At 46.1% G+C, this 23864-nt stretch overlaps 2 protein-coding genes across 3 annotated transcripts in view; one reads left to right on the forward strand and one right to left on the reverse strand.

Moving 5' to 3' along the window:
* The window catches only part of CAPN7 (calpain 7), a 42418-nt gene extending 34457 nt beyond the window's left edge, over positions 1-7961 (forward strand). For both annotated transcript variants that reach the window (XM_045503676.1, XM_045503675.1), the window contains 3 exons: positions 4369-4499; positions 6686-6778; positions 6871-7961. In XM_045503676.1, the coding sequence (XP_045359632.1) occupies positions 4369-4499; positions 6686-6778; positions 6871-7015 (369 nt within the window). In that variant the 3' untranslated portion in view covers positions 7016-7961. The remainder of the gene's footprint in view (positions 1-4368; positions 4500-6685; positions 6779-6870) is intronic.
* Positions 7962-9898: 1937 nt separating this feature from the next.
* The window catches only part of SH3BP5 (SH3 domain binding protein 5), a 77219-nt gene continuing 63253 nt past the window's right edge, over positions 9899-23864 (reverse strand). Inside the window, exons 5-9 of the mRNA XM_045503678.1 lie at positions 18334-18464; positions 16052-16094; positions 15142-15361; positions 11878-12138; positions 9899-11386 (exon numbers count right to left, since the gene is read on the reverse strand). Coding sequence (XP_045359634.1) covers positions 11184-11386; positions 11878-12138; positions 15142-15361; positions 16052-16094; positions 18334-18464 — 858 coding nt within the window. The 3' untranslated portion in view covers positions 9899-11183. The remainder of the gene's footprint in view (positions 11387-11877; positions 12139-15141; positions 15362-16051; positions 16095-18333; positions 18465-23864) is intronic.

A 23864-nucleotide genomic window follows, 5' to 3' on the forward strand; every position in this document is an offset into this window, starting at 1 on the left:
GCTTTGGATTCTCTTTCTCCCTCTCTCTCTGTGCCTCCCCTATTTATTCTCCTTCAAAATTAATAAACTTAAAAAAAAAAAAAAGAAAATGTTTATATCTGTATTCATCAGGGATATATTGGCCTATAGATTTTTTTTTTTTTATAAATGTTTTTATTTATTTTTGAGAGAGAGAGAGAGAGAGATAGCACATGAGCAGGGGAGGGGCAGAGAGAGAGAGAGACACACACACACACACACACACAAACACACAGAATCCAAAGCAGGCTTCAGGCTCTGAGCCATCAGCACAGAGCCCCACACGGGGCTCGAACTCCTGAGCCATGAGATCATGACCTGAGCCCAAGTCAGACGTTCAACTGGCTGAGCCACGCAGGCGCCCCGGGCCTGTAGATTTCTTTTCCAGTAGTGTCCTTTTCTGTTGTTGGTATCCCGATAATGCTGGCCTTGTAAAATGAGTTTGGGAGCGCTCTTTGATTTTTTTGGAAGAGCTTGAGAAGCATTGATGTTAATTCTTTTTTACATGTTTGGTAAAATTCACCCGTGAAGTCATCTAGTCCTGGGTTTTTTTTCATCAGGAGATCTTCAGATTACAGATTGTCTCCTTACTGGTAGTTGGTCTATTCAGATTTTCCATTTCTTCTAGGTTGTCTAGTTTGTTAGCATGTAGGTGTCCTGTTATGAGCCTTTGAATTTCTATGTTATCAGTTGCAGTGTAGCCTTTTTCATTTATAATTTTATTGACTTTGGTCCTTTTTCTTGCTTAGTCTAAGGGTTTGTATCTTTTCAAGGAACCAACTCTGTTCATCTTTTTTTTTTTTTTTTCCTGTTTTCTATTTCATTTATTTCTGCTGTGATCTTTATTATTTCCTTCTGCTAACTTTGGGCTCAGCTTGTTCTTTTTCTAGTTCCTTAAGGCATAGAGTAAGGTTATTTGGGATCTTCCTTGCTTCTTTTTTGTTGCTGTTTATATATTTATTTTGAGAGAGAGGGGAAGTGCATGAGTGCAGTAGCAGCAGAGAGGGAATCCCAAGCAGGTTCTTTCCTGTCCGTGCAGAGCCTGATGTGGGGCTTGATCCCACTAACAGATCACAACCCTAGCCAAAATCAAGAGTCAGGTGCTTAACTGACTGAGCTACCCAGGTGCCCCATTCTGTGTCTTTTAATTGGAAATTTTAATGCTTATGTTTACATTAATGATAGGTAAGGACTTACTATTGCCATTTTATTGTTTTCTGGTTGTTTTATAGATCCATTCTTTGTTTCTTATCCTGTTGTCTTTTTGTGTGTGTTTTGAAGTCTTTTGGTATAAAATAAGTATGCTCTGACTTTATTGGGTTCTTTTGTGTAATTACTACAGGATTTTTCCTTACTATTACCATGAGGCATACATAAAGTATCTTAAACTTATAATACTTCATTTTAAACTGATAATAATTTAATGACTTCAGTGGAATTCATGTTTTATACTTTTACTTCTCTTCCTCTTCACATTTTAGGTTATTGCTGTTACAGTTTACATGTTTTTAATATTGAATAACTAATAACAGATTATTGTAGTTATTATTTTTGCTACATTCAGGGTTTTTTAACTTTTAAACTGCAGTGCTAAGTGAATTATGCATCAACTATTACCATATTCCAGACTCTAACTATGACTATATATTTACTATTACCAGTGAGATTTACACTATCTTTTTATGTTTTTATGATATTAATTAGCATTCTTTTACTTCCACTTAATGAACTCCCTTTAGCATTTCTTATAAGGCAGATCTAGGGGTAATGAACTCCCTCAGCTTTTGTTTAGGAAACCCTTTTATCCCTCCATTTCTTTTTTTTTTTTTTTTTTTTTCAATGTTTATTTATTTTTGGGACAGAGAGAGACAGAGCACGAACGGGGGAGGGGCAGAGAGAGAGGGAGAACAGAATCGGAAACAGGCTCCAGGCTCTGAGCCATCAGCCCAGAGCCCGACGCGGGGCTCGAACTCACGGACCGCGAGATCGTGACCTGGCTGAAGTCGGACGCTTAACCGACTGCGCCACCCAGGCGCCCCTATCCCTCCATTTCTAAAGGATAGCTTCACCAGGTATAGAATTCTTGGTTGATTGCTACCTTCTTTTAGTATTTGAAATATGTCATCCTGTTCTGTCCTAGCCTGAAAAAGTATCTGTTGAGAAATATGCTAATAATCTTATAGGAGGTCCTTGTATGTAATCTCTCTTTTCGTTTGCTGCTCTTAAAACTGTCTTTGACTTTTGACAGTTTAATTAATAATGTGTTTGGTGTAGCCCAGTTTGGGTTCAGCTATTGAATCCTTGGGCCTCATGGACCTGGATATTCCTCTCTCTCCCCAGGGTTTGGGAAAGGTTTGCTCTAAATATACTTTCTCTGCCTTTCTCTCTCTTCTCTTTCTAGAATTTATGTAATGCAAATATTGTTTCTTTTCATTGTGTCCTATAATTCCTATAGGCTTTCTTCATTCTTTTACATTCTTTTTTTGTTTTATTCCTCTGGGTAGTTTTCGATGTCCTGTGCTCCAGATCGTTGATTGTTTCTTCAGCACTATTGAGTCTACCTTTAAAACTCTCTACTGATTTCTTCAATTATTGTATATTTCAACTCTAGGATTTGTTTGGGTGTTGTTGTTTTTTTTCTTTGGATGATTGCTATTTCCTTATCAAACTTGTTTTGTTCATTCGTTGTTTTCTTAATTTTGTTTTCTTATAGTTCATTAAACATCCTTAAAGATTATTCTCCATTCTTTGACAGTTCATAGATCTCCATTTTCTTAGGGTTATTGGAGCATTATTAGTTTTTTTAGTGATGTTATATTTACCTGCATTTTTGTGATCCTTGGTTTCTTATGTTTGTGAATCTTCGCATTTGAGTAATCAGGCTCCTCTAGCAGACTTTACAGCTTTGTTTGGGCAAGAACAGTTTTCCACCAGTTAGTTTAGTTTGGGTTTCTGGGTGTGTCTGTTGGTATTGGCCTTGGGCAGATTGGGGCCTGCTATGATTGTCTGTTTTTGGGCAAGGCAGCTGTTAGAACTCTGAGGACAGGGATGGCGGTTGTGCCACTAGCTGAGAACAGTTGGGTAGGACCGCTGGCTTGGTCCCTACCCAAATGAGGCTGTGGATCTGGCTGCACAGCTGCTTACATTCTCTGGTCAGGCTTACGTACTACTTGGGACTACTATAGTCAGTAGTAGATGGTAATAGCAGTGAATTAGTTTCCCTGCTTTGGCTGGGCAACAGGACAGGACCCAGGCATTGTGCAGTTCATCGTGCGGGAACCCAAATCAGGCCAGAATGTGCACTGAATTTCCTAGTCCGGAGAGGCCACCAGTGTTGCTCTGCAGACAGGGCAAGCCACAAGCTGTGCTTTGCTCGAGTGCCACTGTCAGCAGGGGTGTTGGGTTTGGCGGCTTCCCATGTGCTCTGGTTAGATTCCTTAGACAGCCTGAAGGTTGTATTCTGTGATGAACGGGGCTACAAATTCCTCACCTTGTGGGCTCAGCAGGAGATGCAGCTCTTTGTCATCTTAACACAAGCCCACCTATATACCACGTTCCATAACCAAACAAGGCCACAGGCTTTGCTCTGAAAACTATCAGTTCTGCCTACCACTTGGCTAAAGCGCCACTAGAGCACACAGCATCCAGTAGTTGTCACCAGCCCTTCTGTTCAGATTGGGCTGGAAGGCACTCTACAGCAGTTGGAGCTGTGATTCAGCTCCTTGGGTGGGTATGGGCAAACCAGGCTCTAGGGCTGGCAAAACTCGTTCGAGTGTCCAGATCAGGCAGATCTGCACCCCGCCAAGTTCCCTGGTCAGAGCGTACCCTGGACTTGGTTCTGCATGAGCCGATTACTACTTGGACACCACAGGTATGAATTCAGTCTGCCAAGGTCCATGCGCTGGTTGTGGCAAGCTGCCCCCACTCCACTGCCGCAGATTGCCCTGCAGTCCTCATGGTGGAAGGTCCGAGTAAGGGCTTCTGCAGAGTAATCCATAATGCTGGGGGATGCTGGTTGGCCACTGGAGTAATCGGACTCAGGGGAGACCTGTCCACATGGTGCAGTGCTGGCCTAGAGACAATGGGGTCCACAAGTATTATTTCTCTTTGCCTTCTAAGGCAGTTTGTCCTGGCCTCTGTGGTGCATGGGGGTCCTTCAGTCTCACCCCCATGTTTAGGATTCTCTCAGTGGTGTCCTACTCTTGAATAGCTGTTTGTTGTCCTTATGAGTGGGAGCAAAGGAGGAGGAACCTTTGTTGCCATCTTGGTGACCTCATTCCCTTTCTAAAGTCTTTAAAGTAGAATTGGAGAATGAGAAGTTTTATTAATACAGAAACTTTGTTTTATTAGATTAATGGAAAGTGGAGTGGTCAGAGTGCTGGAGGATGTGGAAATTTCCAGGAAACTCACAAAAATAACCCCATCTACCAGTTCCATATAGAAAAGACTGGGCCATTACTGATTGAGCTAAGAGGACCAAGGTTTGTGATTAAGTAACTTTCTTAAATTAATATCTTCTTAAAAATGAGTTTAGTGGAACACAGTAGGGTTTTGAAACAGACTTCTGCATATACATGCACTTGATTAATGAAAAAGATGGCATTGCAGAGGAGTGGGGGAAGGATGGTCTGTTGAGTAAATGTGCTGAAATAATTGAGTATCCGTGTGCCAAAAAGGCCATTAGACAGCTTTCTCACATCAAATCTATGTTAATGACTACAGGACAAAGATTTATAAATATGCTACATTAGTAAAAAAGAAAAAAAAATCGAGTTTAAAAAAAAATAAAAACTCAAATAGGCATGACATAAGAGGAAGAGTCCCAAATGGCTAATAAGCCATTATAAGAGCCAACCATTTGTAACAACCCAAGTGTTCATCATGGCATTGAAGATTATAGAATAATCCTAGAGTCCTGCATGACAATGAAAATAAATTACAACTACCCAGAATAAGAGAAGTCTTAAAAACGATGCTGAGCAGAAGCCACACATAACAGAACGTCAGCTGTGTGATACCACTTCTGTGAAGTCAGGCAAAACTAAACTATTATCTAAAGATGCACACTTAGGTTATCAAACTGTATAAAAGCAAGAAAGGAGGAGGTTGGAGATTGGGTGAGACAGGTGAAGGGGATTCAGAGGCACAAACTTCCAGTTAGAAGTCAGAAGGATGAAAAGTACAACATAGAGAATACGGTCAATAATATTGTTATGTGGTGACTACAATTACCCTGGTGAGCATGACGTAGAGAACTGTCGAATCACTATGTTGTATTCCTGAAATTGATATGTCAACCAAACTTTTTTTTAAAAAAGCAAGGAAGTGTTAAATGTTTGCTTTATGGGGACGGGATTTGTAAGGAAAGGAGCATACAGGGACTTCTGTGGTGCAGAGAGGGTTGTATTGATTTAGGTAGTGGCAACCCGTATGTGTATTCATTTATAGGTTATTTAGGTTATTCTGTGTACGTTGTGTTCTGTTTTTTCTTTTAATTTTTTTTTTTTTAATGTTTATTTTTGAGACAGAGACAGAGCATGAACGGGGGAGGGGCAGAGAGAGAGAGGGAGACACAGAATTGGAAGCAGGCTCCAGGCTCTGAGCCATCAGCCCAGAGCCTGACGCAGGGCTCGAACTCACAGACCACGAGATGGTGACCTGAGCTGAAGTCGAACGCTTAACCGACTGAGCCACCCAGGCGCCCGTTTTTTTCAACTTAAAAAGGTTTAAAGCACACAGAATAAGAACAGTACATATTTCTAAATAAAACAATTTTTGCCTTTTTTACAAACTACTTCAAAAACTCAATCCTTTAGATGTGGTTAAGCTATTTTTCTACAGTTTGATAGGTGAAATAATGTATTTAGTTGCCCTTTTGTATTCGTCAATAGAGTAAAAGTGTTTGACAGTGTGTATTTTTTCCTTTGCCTATTCATGTCTTTTGCCCATTTTTCTCTTGGAATTGTCGTGTTTTTCTGAATTGTAAGCATGAATAAGGATCTGTAGCACATATTTGCAAATATTTTTCCCAGATTGTGTTTTGTTTTGTTTTTTTTGCATAGAGAAAAATTTCCATTTTAAAGTAATCAGACCTGTCTTTTCTGGTTTATTTTGCTATGGGCAGGAAATCTCACCCCAATATCAAATTTTTACATTTTTCTAGTTCTTTTATGGTTTACTGTTAATATCCACATAGAATGTATATTTGGTGTGAATACAATTTGACAGGGTTTTTTTTTTCCCTAAATTCGTCACTTCATCACCCTCTTAATCCTGTCTTTACTGATTTAGAATGTCATGTTTACTATATGCTTATTACTTTTATAAATTTAGGTTTTATTTCAGGGCTTTCCCTCTCCTTCCACTTTTTCTGCATACAAAGACAGTATTTTACCACTGAAATTCCACAGTATTCTCTTGAGAGCCTGTGGTAAAAATAGTTTCTTCTAAAGTAAGTTTAATATTAATCTCCATACCTTCAATTTAAAAATATAAATGGTATTTTGTATAATTAAGAGTAAAAATAGTATGCATTTCAGAGTGTTGCCTGCTCCTAAAGCTTTAGAAAGCATATGCTTGATTTAATAGTATATCTGTACTTTATTTTTAGGTATGTGTTTGATACTACTTAATAACAATAATTGGTTTTTGTTGTTGTTGTTGGCAGGCAATATAGTGTTGGATTTGAGGTTGTAACAGTTTCCATGGTGGGAGACCCTGGTCCCCATGGCTTTCAGAGGAAATCTAGTGGTGACTATAGGTAATGTTGGCATTTTGATTGCATCTAATTTGTACTTTACTTTCTGTGGCTTCATCTTCTGTAAACTTTGTTCTCATTTTCCTTGCATACAGGTGTGGGTTTTGCTACCTGGAATTAGAAAATATACCTGCCGGGATCTACAATATCATTCCTAGTACTTTTTTGCCTAAACAAGAAGGACCTTTTTTCTTGGACTTCAATAGTGTTATCCCCATCAAGACAACACAACTTCAATGATGCAGATTTCAGCATTTACTGGATTTTATACTTACCGAACATCAACTCTTCGAATGAAGACAGAAACCCTCAGAACAGAATTAAATCTCTAAAAATGTCACAGTGGGATCTGGTGCTTGGGTCACAGTGTTTAGACATGTATGTAGTCAGAATTACCCTAAATCACTTAGAGGTCCTAGTTCCACGGTTTTGTGTGTACAAGGAGTTGGTTTGCATTGAGGGGCCACATCTTATAAAAGCACGTGCTGATGATTAAAGGTTAGACTCCGCACTGTGAGATGCCTTTGCTGAAAGAGCTGTGACCAGATAGCAACAGGACATACCCGCTCACATGGTGGAACAGTAGGCTGACATAGATCCCGAAATATTTATATTTGTCTTTTGGCAAAGCATGCCGTAAGTTAAACTTGCTTGTGTTGTGACTCTACATCTTGGGCAATGAATTACCAAATGAATCATGTCGCCATAACAGATTTTAATTCTGTACTATGACTTTCAGTGTTTGTGGCCCAGATGTTATGAAAGAATAAAGCTTTAAGAAATATTTTAACTTAGTTAACAATGAAGGTTGTTGAATTTAGGTACCTGTCTCCCATTAATTCATGTGAAGAGAACTGAGATAAATTCATTATTGGAATGCTTATTTTTTATCAGGCTGACTGAAGGTAATAATCTTAAAAACTGCTCTTATGGTGACACTGAAGAAAATACAGTGGAAAATTTAATATATGGTAACTGTGGTTGCATTTAGAGCAACTGCCAAGGTACTACTGCCGTGTATAAATTCCCAGTTTACATAAAAATCCATCAGAGCAGAATGATGCTCAAGTTTTTAAACATCTGAAAATAAGGTGGAATTTTTCATTGTCTCTGCTTTGTAATTATCACAACTTATTTTGTATTTCTACTTCCTTTAATTGAAATAAAATCTTTATACTTATGGAAACTGCATAGTTTAACCTAGAGAAATTATTAAAGGACTTCATCTAGTACGTTCCATCTAAATGAAAATTTATACTTCAACAAATCTGTTTCATATTCAGAACAGTGATTTCTACTTTGGTAACTATTTTGTGCTTTCAATTTTAGATGGATTAATTTTCTGTAGCCCTTTAAAAAGAAAAATTTGTAGTGTGAAGTGTATTTTAAACACATGACTGGAACCTTTTGTATTCAATACAGTAAAACCTTCGTTTGCAAGCATAATTCATTCCAGAAACATGCTTGTAATCCAAAGCACTTGTACATCAAAGTGAATTTCTCCATAAGAAATAATGGAAACTCAGTTGATTCATTCCACAACCCAAATAAATTCGTATAAAAATGATTATAACACTGTAATATAATACAAAATATAAAGAAGAAAATCTGCACTTACCTTTGAAAACCTTCGTGGCTGGTGTGACGGAGACGAGAGAGGAGGGTGATTGTGTAGGATGACTTTCCCTGTAATGGAATCACGGCTATCGGCTCAATGGAAACTTTTTCTTTTTGTGTGACTTTAACAACCTATCCAATGACATTTGCTTTTGTCTCCTTTTGAGGATATCGTGGAAATGTGACATTGTGTTGTCGTTAAACAGATTCATGGCTCACACTGCTACAGCCTTATTCGAGTGGTGCTTTTCTACAAAATTTTGCACTGTTTTCCACATTTTACACAAGTCCCTAATTTCATTTGAAGTGAGGGATTCCTCTTAGCAGACGAGACGCAGATGTAGACTTCTTATAAAATCTTGCAATTTCGGCCACTTGCATACCTTGCTCCTAACTTCTCGATGACTTAACTTCCGCCGTAATGATCTCCTCCGCCTTACTGCTTTTCTTTTCAACCTTTTTCCGCATTCGGGCCATTGTATGTGCTCGCACGGATATGGACTACAGTATTAATAAACTTGTCATATACTGTATTTAATGTTACTGGCAATAAAGAAAGGTTCTACATCCGCAGGCAGCCTGACCTAGAATGAAGCAAAGCATTCCTAAGTTTACTCTTGTATGGAAAAGCAAAGGACTGTCCGTAGGTGCTTTGAAGTGGCAAAAAATACACTAGGGCCAGTTATAGGCACTTCCCAACATTCTGAAAAATCATTGATTTCTGCCGAACACTATGGCCTGAGACTGAGCACGGGGGACGATCACCCACAATCCCACAGAGAGAACGAACCACCGCTGGCTAAGTTGTGATCATGTGACATTCAGCATCACATACTACTATTGCAAGACCTGGCTCGTGTATCAACTTAAAATTAGAAATCTTTGCTCGTCTTGCAGAACATTCACAGAACAAGTTACCACAATCCAAGATTTTACTGTATATCGTACAGGGTGGAAAATGAAATAAGACCGAATCCCTGCCTTCAAAATTCTAATAGAGGCCTACACATGAGCAATACACTATTGAATTCTATAATAGAGCTCCACGCATGGTGGTACAGACATAGCAGACCAGGTGTGGCTGGACCAACACAGAAAACAGATCCTCAGCTAGAGGCACATGACAATCACCTGGGGGAGCTTTTAAAAGCTCAGGACCCAAGTATACCCCAAATTAATAATACTGGTCTCTAGGGTTAAGACCAGGGAGTTTTTAAGCTTCCCAGGAGACTCCAGCGCAGCCGACTGAGACGCATTCCTCCAACACCATCACCTTGTCTACTTTTCCCCGATGCCATGTCTCCTTACCGCTCAGCTTTAGTAGCAGCCAAAGTAGAATTCTAACTCAAACCTTGGTAATCGGGACTTCAATTATTAGGACCCAGGACCTTAACTGGAAATGAGGACCGATGGTCACTGCGTTCCATGCCCCTCCTTGAAGCAGGCTGCTTAGAATGGAAGATTTAGGCAACATCGGGGTTTGTTCTTTGAAGACACAGAAAGGTAAACATTTTCTGAAGCCATTTTTATTACACTCAAGGAATTAAGACAAGTACAAAATAACCTTGGAATTAGGATACTGGATCAGTCATTAAAAAAGAAAACACTATAGTATGAAGAGATTTACAAATGACTAAAATAGACAAGCTGTGTCAGAATTCACAGACAACTTGAAATGGGTTTGCTTTTTTTTTTCCTTTTAGAAATGCTAACTTTTCTTAACAAAAAAGGACAAATAAAATACAGTGCTCTAAATACGTGTAACCGTGAAAACATTAAAGAAAAGCAATCTTAACACTTACTACTATTAGCATAACAGACTTCATTGCTTCTATTTAACAGCCTGTGCCAACACATGCCTACTCCCTTTCCTATCTTTAAGGAACAATTCCCTCTAAGAAATACTAATGCAGCATAACCCTTAAATAATTTATGTTTACAGTCACAACCTACAGAGGAATTGACACCTTGTCAATCTAGATATAACAATGGCAACCATTCTTCACATGCACTTCTCTTAAGAATCAAGTCCCTTGGCTGGCAGGACAAGGTTTATGCTACAGACTCTTCTCTCCCACAGCCACAAATCACCTTCTATGGTATGTCCCTGCTACTCTCCATCCCTCCCATCCCCACGTTGGCATTCACCTTTCCCACCCCAAAAAGTGCAGTTCGTGGTAACCTTTATAGAAAATGGTTCTAATGGGTATCCCAGCTTATATGCTTTTTTAAAAGCCCCTTCCAAATACCAGAGGTGGTGAAAAGGAATCGTGTTCTTGGATTTTTTTTTTTTTTTTTTTTTTTTAAGCCTTTGCTGGGTCAAAAAGGTGTTTTCTGAAGATGTGAGTTTTGTTCTTGTGTTTTTTCATTTAGGTCCCCTGGGATGTAAAGGAGAGAACATCTCCCATTTTCCCAAATTGAGGGTAAGAGAAAGGAAAGAGGAGCAAGCTGTTGACCCCAGGTTGGCTCAGCTTCCCAGTCCCTTTCCTGGCTCTGGTTCTTTCACAGGAACTAGTTATTGCTTCCACAACACGGTCACAGGTAATATTCCACAAAGGCTGTGACCCTGGTCACAGTCCACCGCAACAACGCCTCTGCTCTGAAAAACAAACCAGCCCAGGAGCTCTTTCCCAGAAGAAAACTCTTCAGCCCTCACGGTCACAACTTCATTAGTGCAGTGTAGAGTAAACGCTTAAGATTTGGCATGTATTAAATGATAATTGGCACAATGTTCTCCATACAGCTCCATGTATAAATACGGATATGCCCTTGGGCCCGGGCTTCGGATGGGTCAGCCAATCTGCACCGTTTTTATGTCAGCAATAATCCCGTCTCTTCCCTTTGAGCACTGGAGGGAGAGCTGCTTCATCCTGTTCTCCAAGGCCTGGCCCTCGCGGGCGCTGCTGCTTTGGCTCTTGCCACTGCTGTTGCCGAGACCTCGATTGTTGTTGGCTTTGTCGCTTGTTTTATTCTCTGCCCCTTCTGCCCTGTCTCCTACAGAAACGCAAAGATTATTGAGTGAGTACTGACAGTGCTAAGAGTCACCTGGGCCCGAGCCAACTCCGCCCTCTGGGATCTCCCAGCGCTGCCCAGCCGTGCCTGTCACAGAGCGATCTCCATCGTGGGATTACTGCTCAAGGCATCTTATATGTTCCTTAGCTTTAGAGATGATCTGTCACATTCATCTAACAGCTGGAAAACAAACCTCTCTGGCCTATGTTCGTCAAGGGGACGGCTATGATGACAGACCCAGAACCCAACGTGCACTCTGAAGAAGAGCTCAGGAGCAGAGCCGGGAGCCCCCAGGACGGCAGCTGGCGTCTCAGGGATCGATACCGACTGCGTAACAGCACATTCACAGGGCCCCGTACCACAGCGCCGGGGGTCCTGAGAGCTGGCAGAGGTCTAGAACGGTGCAGGGGTCTGGCCACCCAGGCAGTGAGTCGTCTGGCACGGGCACTACCGGCGAGAGCGCGGTAACTCACCTCGTTCTACCTCACATTCCGGGGAGGAGGCCCCGCTGCATTCGCTGCGAGGGCCCAGCACCGGGAACATCATCCCAAACTCTGACAGAGACACGGGGCTGGGCAGATCCAGGCTGCCAGGCCTTACAACCGCAGGGAATTGGTCGGGCATCTCAGACGGGCTCGCTGGTCCTGAACTGAAGCTGGACACAGACTGGGTTTCCGAGTCGTCTTCAGACACAAAGTTGCTGCAGCTGTCGTCTTCAAAGGCCTCGGAGGCCACTAGGATGAGAGAGAACACCGGTCAGGGCTCTGCCCGACAGCCGCCTGGTTCCCTCAACACCTCCAGAAGTGGCCCCTGCTGGCCAGCAGCGCCACACGGCCAGGGGCCTGCACAATCCTTGCGGCCGCGCGCACCCGCCCGAGCCTGCGTGACCGGACTATAAAACAACTTGAAGGGAAGTGGCTGGATCCCATGGGTAGTCCGTGTCCTTGCAACAACTTTCTAGCTCCTGCCCTGGAAGTCAGCGTCTGCTACCTGAAGACACGACCTAAAGGTGGAAGATGAATTCAGCCACAGATCAGGGGCTTCTCTCCACCCCGGGTCCCCGCACAGAGCCACATGGACGCGGGAAGGCAGCTGGCGCCGTGTGACGCGTACTGAACAAAGCCAGTCAGACTTGGCAGCTTTCATCTTCCACACGGTAGAAGCAGGAGCTGCTAGAAGAGACAGTCCCGTGAGGAGTGTCTGTTGGGGTTTTGTGATCTTCCAGGGAACGTGCATAAAAGACACACTCGGGGCCTAACTAGCTGGGTCACCATTTGCTGCCAAAGGATAAAATTCCTTTACAATGAATGCTCTGTGGCTGGCGCCTCACTCGTTTTGTGGATCAGAATAACCAAGGCCCAGAGGACAGGTCATTCTTGTGGTTTGAAAGCCACTTCAGGGGCGCCTGGGTGGCGCAGTCGGTTAAGCGTCCGACTTCAGCCAGGTCACGATCTCGCGGTCCGTGAGTTCGAGCCCCGCGTCGGGCTCTGGGCTGATGGCTCAGAGCCTGGAGCCTGTTTCCGATTCTGTGTCTCCCTCTCTCTCTGCCCCTCCCCCGTTCATGCTCTGTCTCTCTCTGTCCCAAAAATAAATAAACGTTGAAAAAAAAAATTTAAAAAAAAAAGAAAGCCACTTCAGCCTTTAACTGTTTTCCCCTCAGCCTGCACACGAGCCTGCTTATTAGAGCTTTCGTGTTCTACTCGTCTTCCCTCCTCGCTCATCTTTAAAAACAGCCTCGGTAGCGTCCCCTAGAGGACTACCATAAACAAGAAGTACTGTAACGCTGAGGACAGAAAACAGGCTCCTATCTGAATTCAGATCCTGCCTCCGCTACTTGCTGTGTAGTCTTGGTCAGGTTACTTAACCTCTCTGAGCTTCATCTTCCTCTCCATATGAAAGGATGAGTATTAGAGTACCTCACACATCACTGACCCTCAAATTTTAGTTTACCTTCCTTTGGGGCTGGCATTTAAACATTTGTTGACTGAATTTAAAAATTCCTGAGGAAGGAAAACTTTGGAGAGCACCAAGAGGAAGGATTCCACAGACAAGGAAAGACAGTGTTCAAAGACAATCTGGAAAGGTTTTCTTAATTCACACAGGGAAAACTGGACCATTTTCTTACACCATACACAAAAATAAACACAAAATGGACTCAAGACCTACACGTGAGATCTGAAACCATAAAAATACTAGAAGAGACCACAGGCACTAATGTCTGACATTGGCCATAGCAACATTTTTCTAGATAGGTCTCCTGAGGCAAGGAAAATAAAAGCAAAAATAAGCTATTGGGTTTACTTCAAAATTAAAGCTTCTGCACAACGAAAGAAACTATCAACAAAACTAAATGGCAACCTAATGAATGGGGGAAGATACCTGCAAATCACATATCTGATAAAGGGTTAGTATCCAAAAATGAAGAACTGATACAACTCAACACCCAACAGACAAATAATCCATTTTAAAAATGGGCAGAAGACATGAACAGACATTTCTCCAAAGAAAACACACAGATGGCCAACAGACCCACGAAAAGACGCTCAACGTCATTCGCCATCAGGGAAATGCAAATCAAAAGGACAATGAAATACCGCCTCGTACATGTCAGAAGGGCTAAAATCAAAAACTCAAGAAACAAGTGTTGGGAAGGAGGAGAAAAAGCGCACTGCTGGTGGGACTATAAACTGGTGCAGCCACCGTGGAAAACAGTATAGAGCTTCCTCAAAAGGTTAAAAATAGAACTACCCTATGGTCCAGCAATTGTACTACTAGGTGTTTACCCAAAGGACACAGAAATGGGGATTTGAACAGATACACGCACCCTGATATTTACGGCATTATCAACAATAGCCAAATTGTAGAAAGAGCCCAGGCATCCATGGACGGATGAATGGACAAAGAAGATGCACACACACATGCAATGGAGTACTGAAATCTTGCCCCTCGCAACGTGGATGGAGGTCGAGAATATAATACTACGCAAACGACGTCAGACCATATGATTTCAGTCGTACGTGGAATTTAAGAAACAAAACAAATAAGCAATGGAAAAAAAAAAAACAAAAGAGAGAGAGCCAAACCAAGAAACAGACTCCACTATAGAGAACTGATGGTTACCAGAGGGGGGGGGGGGGGATGGGGATTAAAGAGTACATTTATCATGATGAAAAAAAATGGGGGGAGGGGCACAGCAAACCTCTGTATCAGTTTCCCAAGGAGTGGCCCTGGGGAAAAAAGGTCTCCACAGTTAGACACCAGTGAGAACCACCGTTCTCAGACTGCTTACTGGGTGCCAGCCTCCGTCTACACAGTGGGTAGCAGACACTCATAGTCCCCATTTTACAGGTAAAGAAACAGACATAGCTAAGCCCTTGCCCACATCATGTACTACGGGGAAGCCAGGATTTGAATCAAATCTGATTGCACGGTCCCTATTCATAGGCAACTCCTCTTTCCTGCAGTACTTCTCAGAGCCCTGAATGTTCTGATAGGTACTCCGAACGTCAGGGGTGAAAGAGTAACATTTTCTGAACTTAGGCACCACAGAATCCTGACTCCGAGGAACACTCAGTAGCACCCTGATGAACACAGTGTTCCACAAGATGTGGGAAGCCACCAGAAGGAGCCCTGAGGCGTGCCCAACTCTCAGGCCCTTCCACGATCGGCGAGACGGGCCCGGAAGGAGACCACACAAGCTGCGTCATCTCCCAGGCGCACACGAGCCCCCAGCTCACCCGAAACGGCGTCTGGCTCAGGCTTGCTCCCCGACAGGTCCTCCACAGACGTGCTGCTGCCCTCGGCCCCCACACCGCAGCCCCGAGGCCCCATGGCGCTGGAGCGCCGCCGCTCGTGGATCTCGTCCGAGATCATCTCCAGGTTCTTCAGGGCCGTCTTGTACTCGCCTTTCGCCAGAGCCAGTTTGGCCTGCAGGTCGTCCACGGTCTTCTTCAGTTGCTGGTCAGGAGAACAGAAGGCTCAGTAAGTGGAGGCAACCCCTACCGGCCTCGGGATCGAGGTCAAGGTTCAAGCACACTCTCTGCCCAGCACTCACTCCACTCCCCCGACTTCCCCGAGACACGACTGCTGAGCTGATTTTCTCTTATCCGGCTCTCCACACGCCAGCCCCAGCTCCCATCCGGGTGACAAACTCAAGCCAATAACCAGAAACTACCGCTGGCAGAATAAACCCCATCGGAGAAACATCAGTGGGTGGCAAACACACATTCCAGCCCTTGTACTGTGGTTTTTCACCCTGGAGTTTGCATCTGAATCCCCTGGAGGCCTTTTTAAAACTCGGCCGGCTGGGCTCCACCTGCAGTTTCTAATTTGGTGGACCTGGGGCGGGGCTCAGGAATCCGCACCTCCACGGGGATGCTGAGGCCCCCGGCCCCCGGAGCCACTGAGAGCCACCACCCCAGCACAACACAGCAAGCGGCTGAACGGCAGATTTACAGGACCTCAGAGGCCACTCCCTGAAGACCGGACGAAGACCATTTCGAGGACTGAACGCTCAGTCAAGGACATGTCTCTCCCCACCCTCCTCTTGTGGCAAATGCGCCATTTGAAAGCTCTGCTACCACAAAAGTGGGACTTCGAGGGCAGAAAAATCCCATCAACGACAAAGCCAGAGAAGGCCACACCTACCTCAAGCTGCACGTAGTACTTTGCCTTGAGTTCAAAATAAGGCCTGTGGAAGACACAAAGGAAAACCGTTAAGAGTAACAGAATACGATGGCCACAGTAGACAGCACAGGGCGGATGAGAGGCATTAGCTATGGCTGGCAGGCCACCCACCCAAGATTTAGCAAACCCTGACAAGGCCATCAGATGAAGAGAACGCACCCAGCTCTGGAGCCAGGGAGATACATGAGCCAGTCACTGCTGCTGGACTCACCCGGGGCTGAGCTGACAGAAGGCCCGCCTCGAGATCTGTGAAACCCACACATGGGAACGCTTATCCTGAGCCTTTGAACCCTGGCTCGCTTTCCTCTCTAGGAGGCTGTTCAGGGCCACACAGGGTGTGCCCGGCGGCTGAGGCAGCCCGGATCTCCTCTCCTAAGGAGGACGTCAGCACCCCCGAGAATGAAGGCTAGATGGGGCGGGGGAGGGGACTGCCTCAACACATTCCCTTCTCTGCTGAGGTCACTGGGGGAAGGGAAAAGTGCCATCCCTCCCTCACCGAAATGAGGGGGTCTCAGACTGGTCCTCTTGAATTCTGTCCAGGACCGGAGGTATCAGATGGTCCGCAGACCTGGCCAGGTCATGGGCAAGAGAGAGGACAAATGCCAACATTCTACTAGTCCTCTGGCTCTGGGTCAAAAGACCCTGGCTCTTTTTAGGAACTTGGGTGTCTGAGCATTAAGAGTAGACCAGAGCTTTTTTCTCCAGCTGTTCACCTGCTATGAAGCTCTTTTGCTTGGAGACCCAGCAACTGTGAATGAAGCAGGGAGAATGTCCCCAAGATGATTACTATTTAAAAATATATAGGAGGCAAAACTAAAAGGCAACTGACGGAATGGGAGAAGATATTTGCAAACGACATATCAGATAAAGGGTTAGTATCCGAAATCTATAAAGAACGCATCAAACTCAACAACCTCCCCCACCCCCAAAAAAAAAATCCAGTGAAGAAATGGGCTAAAGACATGAATAGACACTTCTCCACAGAAGACATCCAGATGGCCAACCGACATGAGAAAATGCTCCACATCACTCATCATCAGGGAAATACAAATCCAAACCACATGAGATACCACCTCACACCTGTCAGAATGGCTCACATTAACAACTCAGGCAACAACAGAGGTTGGGGAGGATGCGGAGAAAGAGGATCTCTTTTGCACTGCTACTGGGAATGCAAGCTGGTGCAGCTACTCGGGAAAACAGTATGGAGGTTCCTCAAAAAACTAAAAATAGAACGACCCTACGACCCAGCAACTGCACTACCAGGCATTTATCCATGGGATACAGTTGTACTGTTTCGAAGGGACACATGCACCCCCATGTTTATAGCAGCACAATCAACAATAGCCAAAGTATGGAAAGAGCCCAAATGTCCCTCAATGGATGAATGGATAAAGAAGATGTGGTATGTATATACAATGGAGTATTACTCGGCAATCAAAAAGAATGAAATCTTGCCATTTGCAACTACGTGGATGGAACTAGGGGGTATTACGCTAAGCGAAATAAGTCAGTTAGAGAAAGACAAATATCATATGACTTCACTCATATGACGACTTTAAGAGACAAAACAGATGAACATAAGGGAAGGAAAGCAAAAATAATATAAAAACAGGGAGGGGGACAAAAACATAAGAGACTCTTAAATATGGAGAACAAACAGAGGGTTATTGGAGGGAATGGGTGTGGGGGATGGGCTAAATGGGTAAAGGACATAAGGGAATCTTCTCCTGAAATCATTGTTGCACTATATGCAAACTTGGATGTAAATTAAAAAAATAAAAGTTAACAATAATAAAAATTAAAAATAAAAATATATAGGAGGAATAGTGAAAAAAGTTTGCAAAAACCCCCATCAAAACGAGTCTTGAGTCGTCTCATCAGCTCTTGGTCCACACAGCTCCTCCCCAGGATGCTGACAGGTAAAATGAAGGACAGGGCTCATCCACACTGGCTGCCCCAGAGCCAAGGGCACAATCAGGGTTTCCCAAAGGCCAGCCCCAAGCACCAGCCAATGAACCATGCAATAGTTTGCTTCTGAAATTGCTTTTTCTTTGTCTCCTGGGTCGGTCGTGCCTGGAGCAGCACTTCCTGCCTCTGGGGGTTATACAGAACTTGGGGGGCAGACACAGCCCGGGGCGGGAGGCTCTGATGAGGCGGGTCCCTGAGAACACGAAAGGAGAAGAAGCTGCACGAGGAGGACAATCACACACAGCGCCGGGGACCCACGTGGCCAGACTCACTTGGACTTGTTGATGGCTCTCTTGAGTTTCTTCTCCAGCTGCCGCATGCGGCCCATGGCCGCGTTGTACCTGGCCGCGGTCTCCTTGTGCACCAGCTCGCTCCGCGTCTTGGTCTGCTCCGCCTCCATGACCTTCAAACAACAGCAGATGTCAGCTGACCAGACTGTCCCCTGTTGGGGTATTACTTATATCGTTTTTTAAAAATATTCCTCGAGGGATTTAGTGGATTAAGATTAAACTAAATTCCAAACAGGAGAGGATCACTTTTCTCATCGATCTGTTCCGGCAAAGTCTTATCAGGTGAGATTAAACAGCCAAAACTGGCTGTGGCAATGACTGAGAAAGAAAACAAGGAGAAAGAAAAATCAGAGAAAACTGAAACATTCTGTGAGTCAACCGATGTCCACTTTCTCCTGCTCCTCCCTCCTGGCACTAAGTAGCCACCATGGACTCCTGGGCTCCTGCCTCGGGACAGGGGCTGACGGGCTCGCAAATGGGCCAACAGCACCGGCAGAGACGTCAAGGGACGGTCACGCCTAGCACAACCAGGCATGACCGCATCAGAATAGCAAGGCAATCGCAATCTCAGCTTGTTGGCCCTTTCCCAAATATCCTGCATTAGCCAACGGACACACCAGAACCCAGGATCCAGAAGAGTCAAACGTTAACATTTAAACAAATTAGTACCAAGTCATTCATATCAAGAGTTTGAGGTTCACAGACATTCGTGACCAGGAGGAGACCCAGTCAGCATCCTGGCAGGAAATTCTGGAGGAAACATTGTGTTGCGCCTGTTGATAAAAATGAGTTTTAAAACCAACAATCAGGAGCCGTTGATGGCCAAAAACAAGGAGGCTGAAAGCACATTCCCTAACACATGGAAATGTTAGTTCTTACCGAAAGAAAAGCATCAGAAGGAGGCCTGCCTTGAGGAGAGAGGATGAAGGAAACAAAGGCAGCTGAGGCCACAGGCCCAGCTCACCAGTTCTATCCCATCTTCCTGTTAGAGCTCACACACGTGTTATAAAGTCAACCGGTTGGCTGGGTGGCTCAGTCAGTAAAGCTACCGACTTTGACCCAGGTCATGATCTCATGGTTCGTGGGTTTGAGCCCCACATCGGGCTCTGTGCTGACGGCTCAGAGCCTGGAGCCTGCTTCGGATTCTGTGTCTCCTTCTCTTTCTGCCCCTCTCCCACTCATGCTCGCTCACGCTCACTCTCTCTCAAAAATAAATCCTTAAACAATTTTTAACTTAAAAAATTAAAAATAAATAAAGTCAACTGGAGGCAGGGGCGAGGTCAGGCTACAGGCCCATACTTATTTTTACTTGAAGAGCATCAGAGTGGAGCCCAGAGGGCCCTCAGGTCACGGGTCCACTCCCTCAGACCCCAGCAGGACAACTTTAGGGAGGCACCACCATGCCTTTAACTCGAGGCTGCTGACGCCCTACCATCCCCTCCAGTCAATAGCCAGGCAGCCCTGAGAGCGTTTGTTTATGCACTTACTCATGAGAAGGATTTTAGGGGCGCCTGCGTGGCTCAGCTAAGTGTCCGATTCTTGATTTTGGCTCAGGTCATGACCTCACAGTCCATGAGTTCGAGCCCCGCATCCGGCTTTGTGCTGACAGTGTGGAGCCTACTTGGAATTCTCTCTGTCCACCCCGCCCCTCTCTCTCTGCCCTTACCCTGCTCGTGCTCACTCACTCTGTCTCTCTCAAATTAATAAAAAAAAAAAAAAAAAAAAAAAAAAAAGATTGTTTAAAGTGTCAGAAAAAATTATGAAAGACTCAAATGAGCATAAAAAAACTACTGGGTGTCCTGTCTAGTGTACCCTTCCAGGTTATCCTGGGTTTTATGGTCTCGGAGGTATTTTACAACCCTGTACACATTGTAGAAACCAATAGTAATACAAATGATTCTTCTCCCTAGAAATGAAGATGAATTATGTCCCGGTAGAGATGGATCTGATTATTGATTGCCCGTAAATATTGACCAATTTCGTATGTTTGTAAATTCATTTCAGCATTCCTGGTATGTGTGTGTGTGTGTGTGTGCGTGTGTGTGTGTGTGTGTAATTCTCCTTTGAAATAACTGTAACATCTCATTAGTGTCCTCAATGAGAGAGTTAAAATTTTGAACACTTTATATTTACCAGTTACGCTTTTCTTTTTTAAAAATATACATACCTTAGCAAAAGGCTTCAATGCTTGAGATACTTTTAAACAACAGAATTAAAACCACGTCCAAGCAGGGAAGTATGAGGAACTGAGCTAAGCGGGCAGGAGGGGATATGCTCCCTAAAATGACTTCTCAACCAAGCCCAAGGGGCTAAGAAACCCCTTTCCCTTGGCTTCAAACACCAAAGATTTCACAATTTTGAAACGAAGTGCACAAAAACTTGGCCACTTAGGGAAACCGCAGTAACTCTTCAGCCTCGTCTTAAATGGTAAGTGCTAAGGATTTACCGGTGTAACCTTCATGAAAGCGCAAACCCCAAGTTTATCAGGCAGATGAAGACTCGTACTGGTGGAGAACTGTCCCATTACAACAGGAGGCGATACAGGGTTCCCTTCAAGGAGCGGGCGAAAGCATTTTAAATAGACCGATTCACAAAAGCTGTGATTTGTGGCTACAGAACAAGAAGGGTCCCCACCAGAAGCAGGATCCACACCAGCTGCACACAGGCCCTCGTCTATCTCAGCCCCTAGTCTACAAAAAGAAGCCAAGTCTGTCTGAAATTAAACACTCAGAAAGCTCCGAGGACTTGGAGCCAGTGAAGACTGAGGAAGAGACGTGTCACGGTCCCCCGCTTCACCCCTACCAGGCCATGTCTGCCGTATCCCATCCCGATCTGCACTCCCACAGAAAAACAACCCCCAGCTCCTGGAGGAGACCCTCAACACCCCGAACTCCTCCTTCCACCTCCAGGGAGAAAGACACCATGCATGTTGCCTTGGCTGCAGGATAACCAAGAAGCACCCCCATCTGAAGCCCAGCATCAGGCACGAGAGGCCTGCAATGGCGGGGAAAGAGAGGGCAGGGCAGCACGGGAACGGGGCTCCGCTAGGAAGGCTGAAGCCACAGGAAACAGGGCGAGCCACGAAATAAAGCAACAACTAAGTCCCTCGGCGCCCCAGGGCAGTCACGAGCCGGGCCGAGCAACCCAATGGGCAGGTGCAACTCAGAACTGGGGTGCACACCGCCATCACCCTGGGCCTCCCGGGGCCACCCCTGCCCTCCTCCGAGCCTGGGATCGATAGCTATTGGGTCCTGACTCTAACCTCTGCACAGAGCTGCCCCCACGTCTGCGCCGTGCTCTTGCGTTTTTGCCACCTTCCCACTCAATTTGGAGCCACACACGGCGCTCACGCACCTGCCGTGCGCACGGGGCACGCCGCAGACCAAACCTCGGGCTGACAGCCCAGCAGGGATAGATCTGCCCGGCAGCAGCGGCCTCCGTTCAAGGCAGCAGGGGGTCTGGGCTGTCAGGACGGCCACGGCAGTTCGGAGGGGGCACTCGAGAGAGGTCTTCAGGGCGGGCAGCTGGGGTCAAGGCTACGAAGGGAGGAAGCAGGGCTGGCTGAAATGGGGTCAGCACGGACAGCCCTCCCCTGCCTCGCACACGTCCCCCAAGCCCCATCTGCCACCCCCACTGGGATGTGCGTGAGGACTCAACAAAGGAAGATAGGCAGTGCTGGGCTTCCCACCTCCTCTCCTGGAGCTGGAAGGCTCCGGAAGGAAGGAACTGTTCAACAGGAACAGTCTTGGACTCCCTCGGGGTAGCTGAGAACTCTCTCCCCAGAGAGGACCCAGTCCTGGAGGTGACCCTCTGGCTGTGTCCACTTCTGGGTGTGTCCATCTCAGGGTCTGTCCCAAATGCTTAAGAACCGACCATCCACCGGGGCCCAACAGCAAGGCTTGGGGCCTGGTCGCCCCGAGTGGCTAGAACCAGGGCCGAAGGGTCCGCTCCAGGATAGGCATGGGCAGGCAAGCGGGCAGGGGGCCCTGGGGAGAGCATGCGGGCCAGCAGCTGCCTGTGCTCAGGATCCGGGGAAAGACACAGGTCTCTGCCCCTCCTCCTAGGTCAGCAGGACAGAGAGAAGCGTGGGGTCCGGGAGTGCCCGACTGGCCCCCTCCTGAAAGCCCAGGGCAGGCAGGCAGCTGGGTCCCAACGGTCCGAGGGACCTTGCTCACAGCAGCACACAGCTGCTCAAACAGCTGCGGCCGTCCTGCCCGGATCCCGATGGGCACCGAGCTGGTGTGCCAGCTGCACTGGGCCCAGCCTCCCCCTGGCCCCACGCCTGCAGAACCACCCGCACCGGCCAGAAGACCTCTACCTGGCCTGGCTCCTCGTGGCCTCGCGTTCCCCCTTTCTCAACTCCTCTTCAAGCCCCAAAGCATTCCACCCTCTCTCCACCACCCCTGACATCCCAGAGCCAAGATCAGGGTCCTCCCAGGGAGGGCGGTTGCGGGTTCTCAGAACCTCAGTCAGCTCCTCACTGTTTTCTGATTCTGCTGCCTCCCTGGGCGAGGGGGCCCGCGGAGATGGCTTCTCACCACCGTGCAGGAGGCAGCCCAGGGCAGCTGGCCTCACCGGCTCCGCGTGTGCCACCCCAGGCCTTGGATCCCCGCTGCCAGGCAGTCTCCACGCACCCAGACCTGGGGTGAGACGCTGGCCCTGTGCCCTTTCCTCCCCGGAGGCCACCTGCTGCCTGCTCACCCACAGTTAATGCCTCCCCATTTCCAAGTCACAGCCCCTTCCCCGATCTGCTCTCTTTCAACAGATACCAATCAGAAAAGCCAATTCTGGGGCGCCGGGGTGGCTCAGTCGGTTGAGCGTCCGACTTCGGCTCAGGTCATGATCTCACAGTTTGCGGGTTCAAGCCCCGCGTCGGGCACTGTGCTGACAGCTCGGAGCCTGGAGCCTGCTTTAGATTCTGTGTCTCCCTCTTTCTCTGCCCCTGCCCCACTCACACTCTCTCTCAAAAATAAACATTAAAAAAAAATTTTTTTTTTTTTTTTTTTTTTTTAAAGAAAAGCCAATTCCTCTCCCCTCAGATGCTGGGCCTCCTCTCCCACTTGATGAGAAGCTATCCCCTTCCCAAAAAGGCTGTTTCAAGGCCAAAATGGCCGAGGCTGTAGGGGCCTCTGCTGCCCAAGGCCCCAAGTGGTGAGCAGCAGGGACCGTAGGCCGTGTGTCCTCTGGAAAGCCACTTACGTACAGGTATGGCCTGCTCAGCCACGCTGCCTCACCCACTGTGGCTTTTAAGGCCCTCCTTGACCCCAACACCGAGTGGAGAACTGTCCCTTTGTCCCTGTCTGGCATTACATGTGGCCTAACAGAGAAACTGGGATTCCTGGCATTGCTTAGGGTCTCTTAGAATGCTGGCTTCAGCCATGGCTTCAGGGTGTGGCTGCCCCACGTCACCATAAGAAGTCTAAAGGGAGCAAAGGGGACACACTGATGGGCTTGGGCAAGGAACAAGGGCGCTCACTCCAGCATTTCTCCAATTGCCTGGGGTGAGGGAATCA

Source organism: Leopardus geoffroyi, chromosome C2, assembly GCF_018350155.1.
Source record: "Leopardus geoffroyi isolate Oge1 chromosome C2, O.geoffroyi_Oge1_pat1.0, whole genome shotgun sequence".
NCBI lineage: Eukaryota > Metazoa > Chordata > Mammalia > Carnivora > Felidae > Leopardus > Leopardus geoffroyi.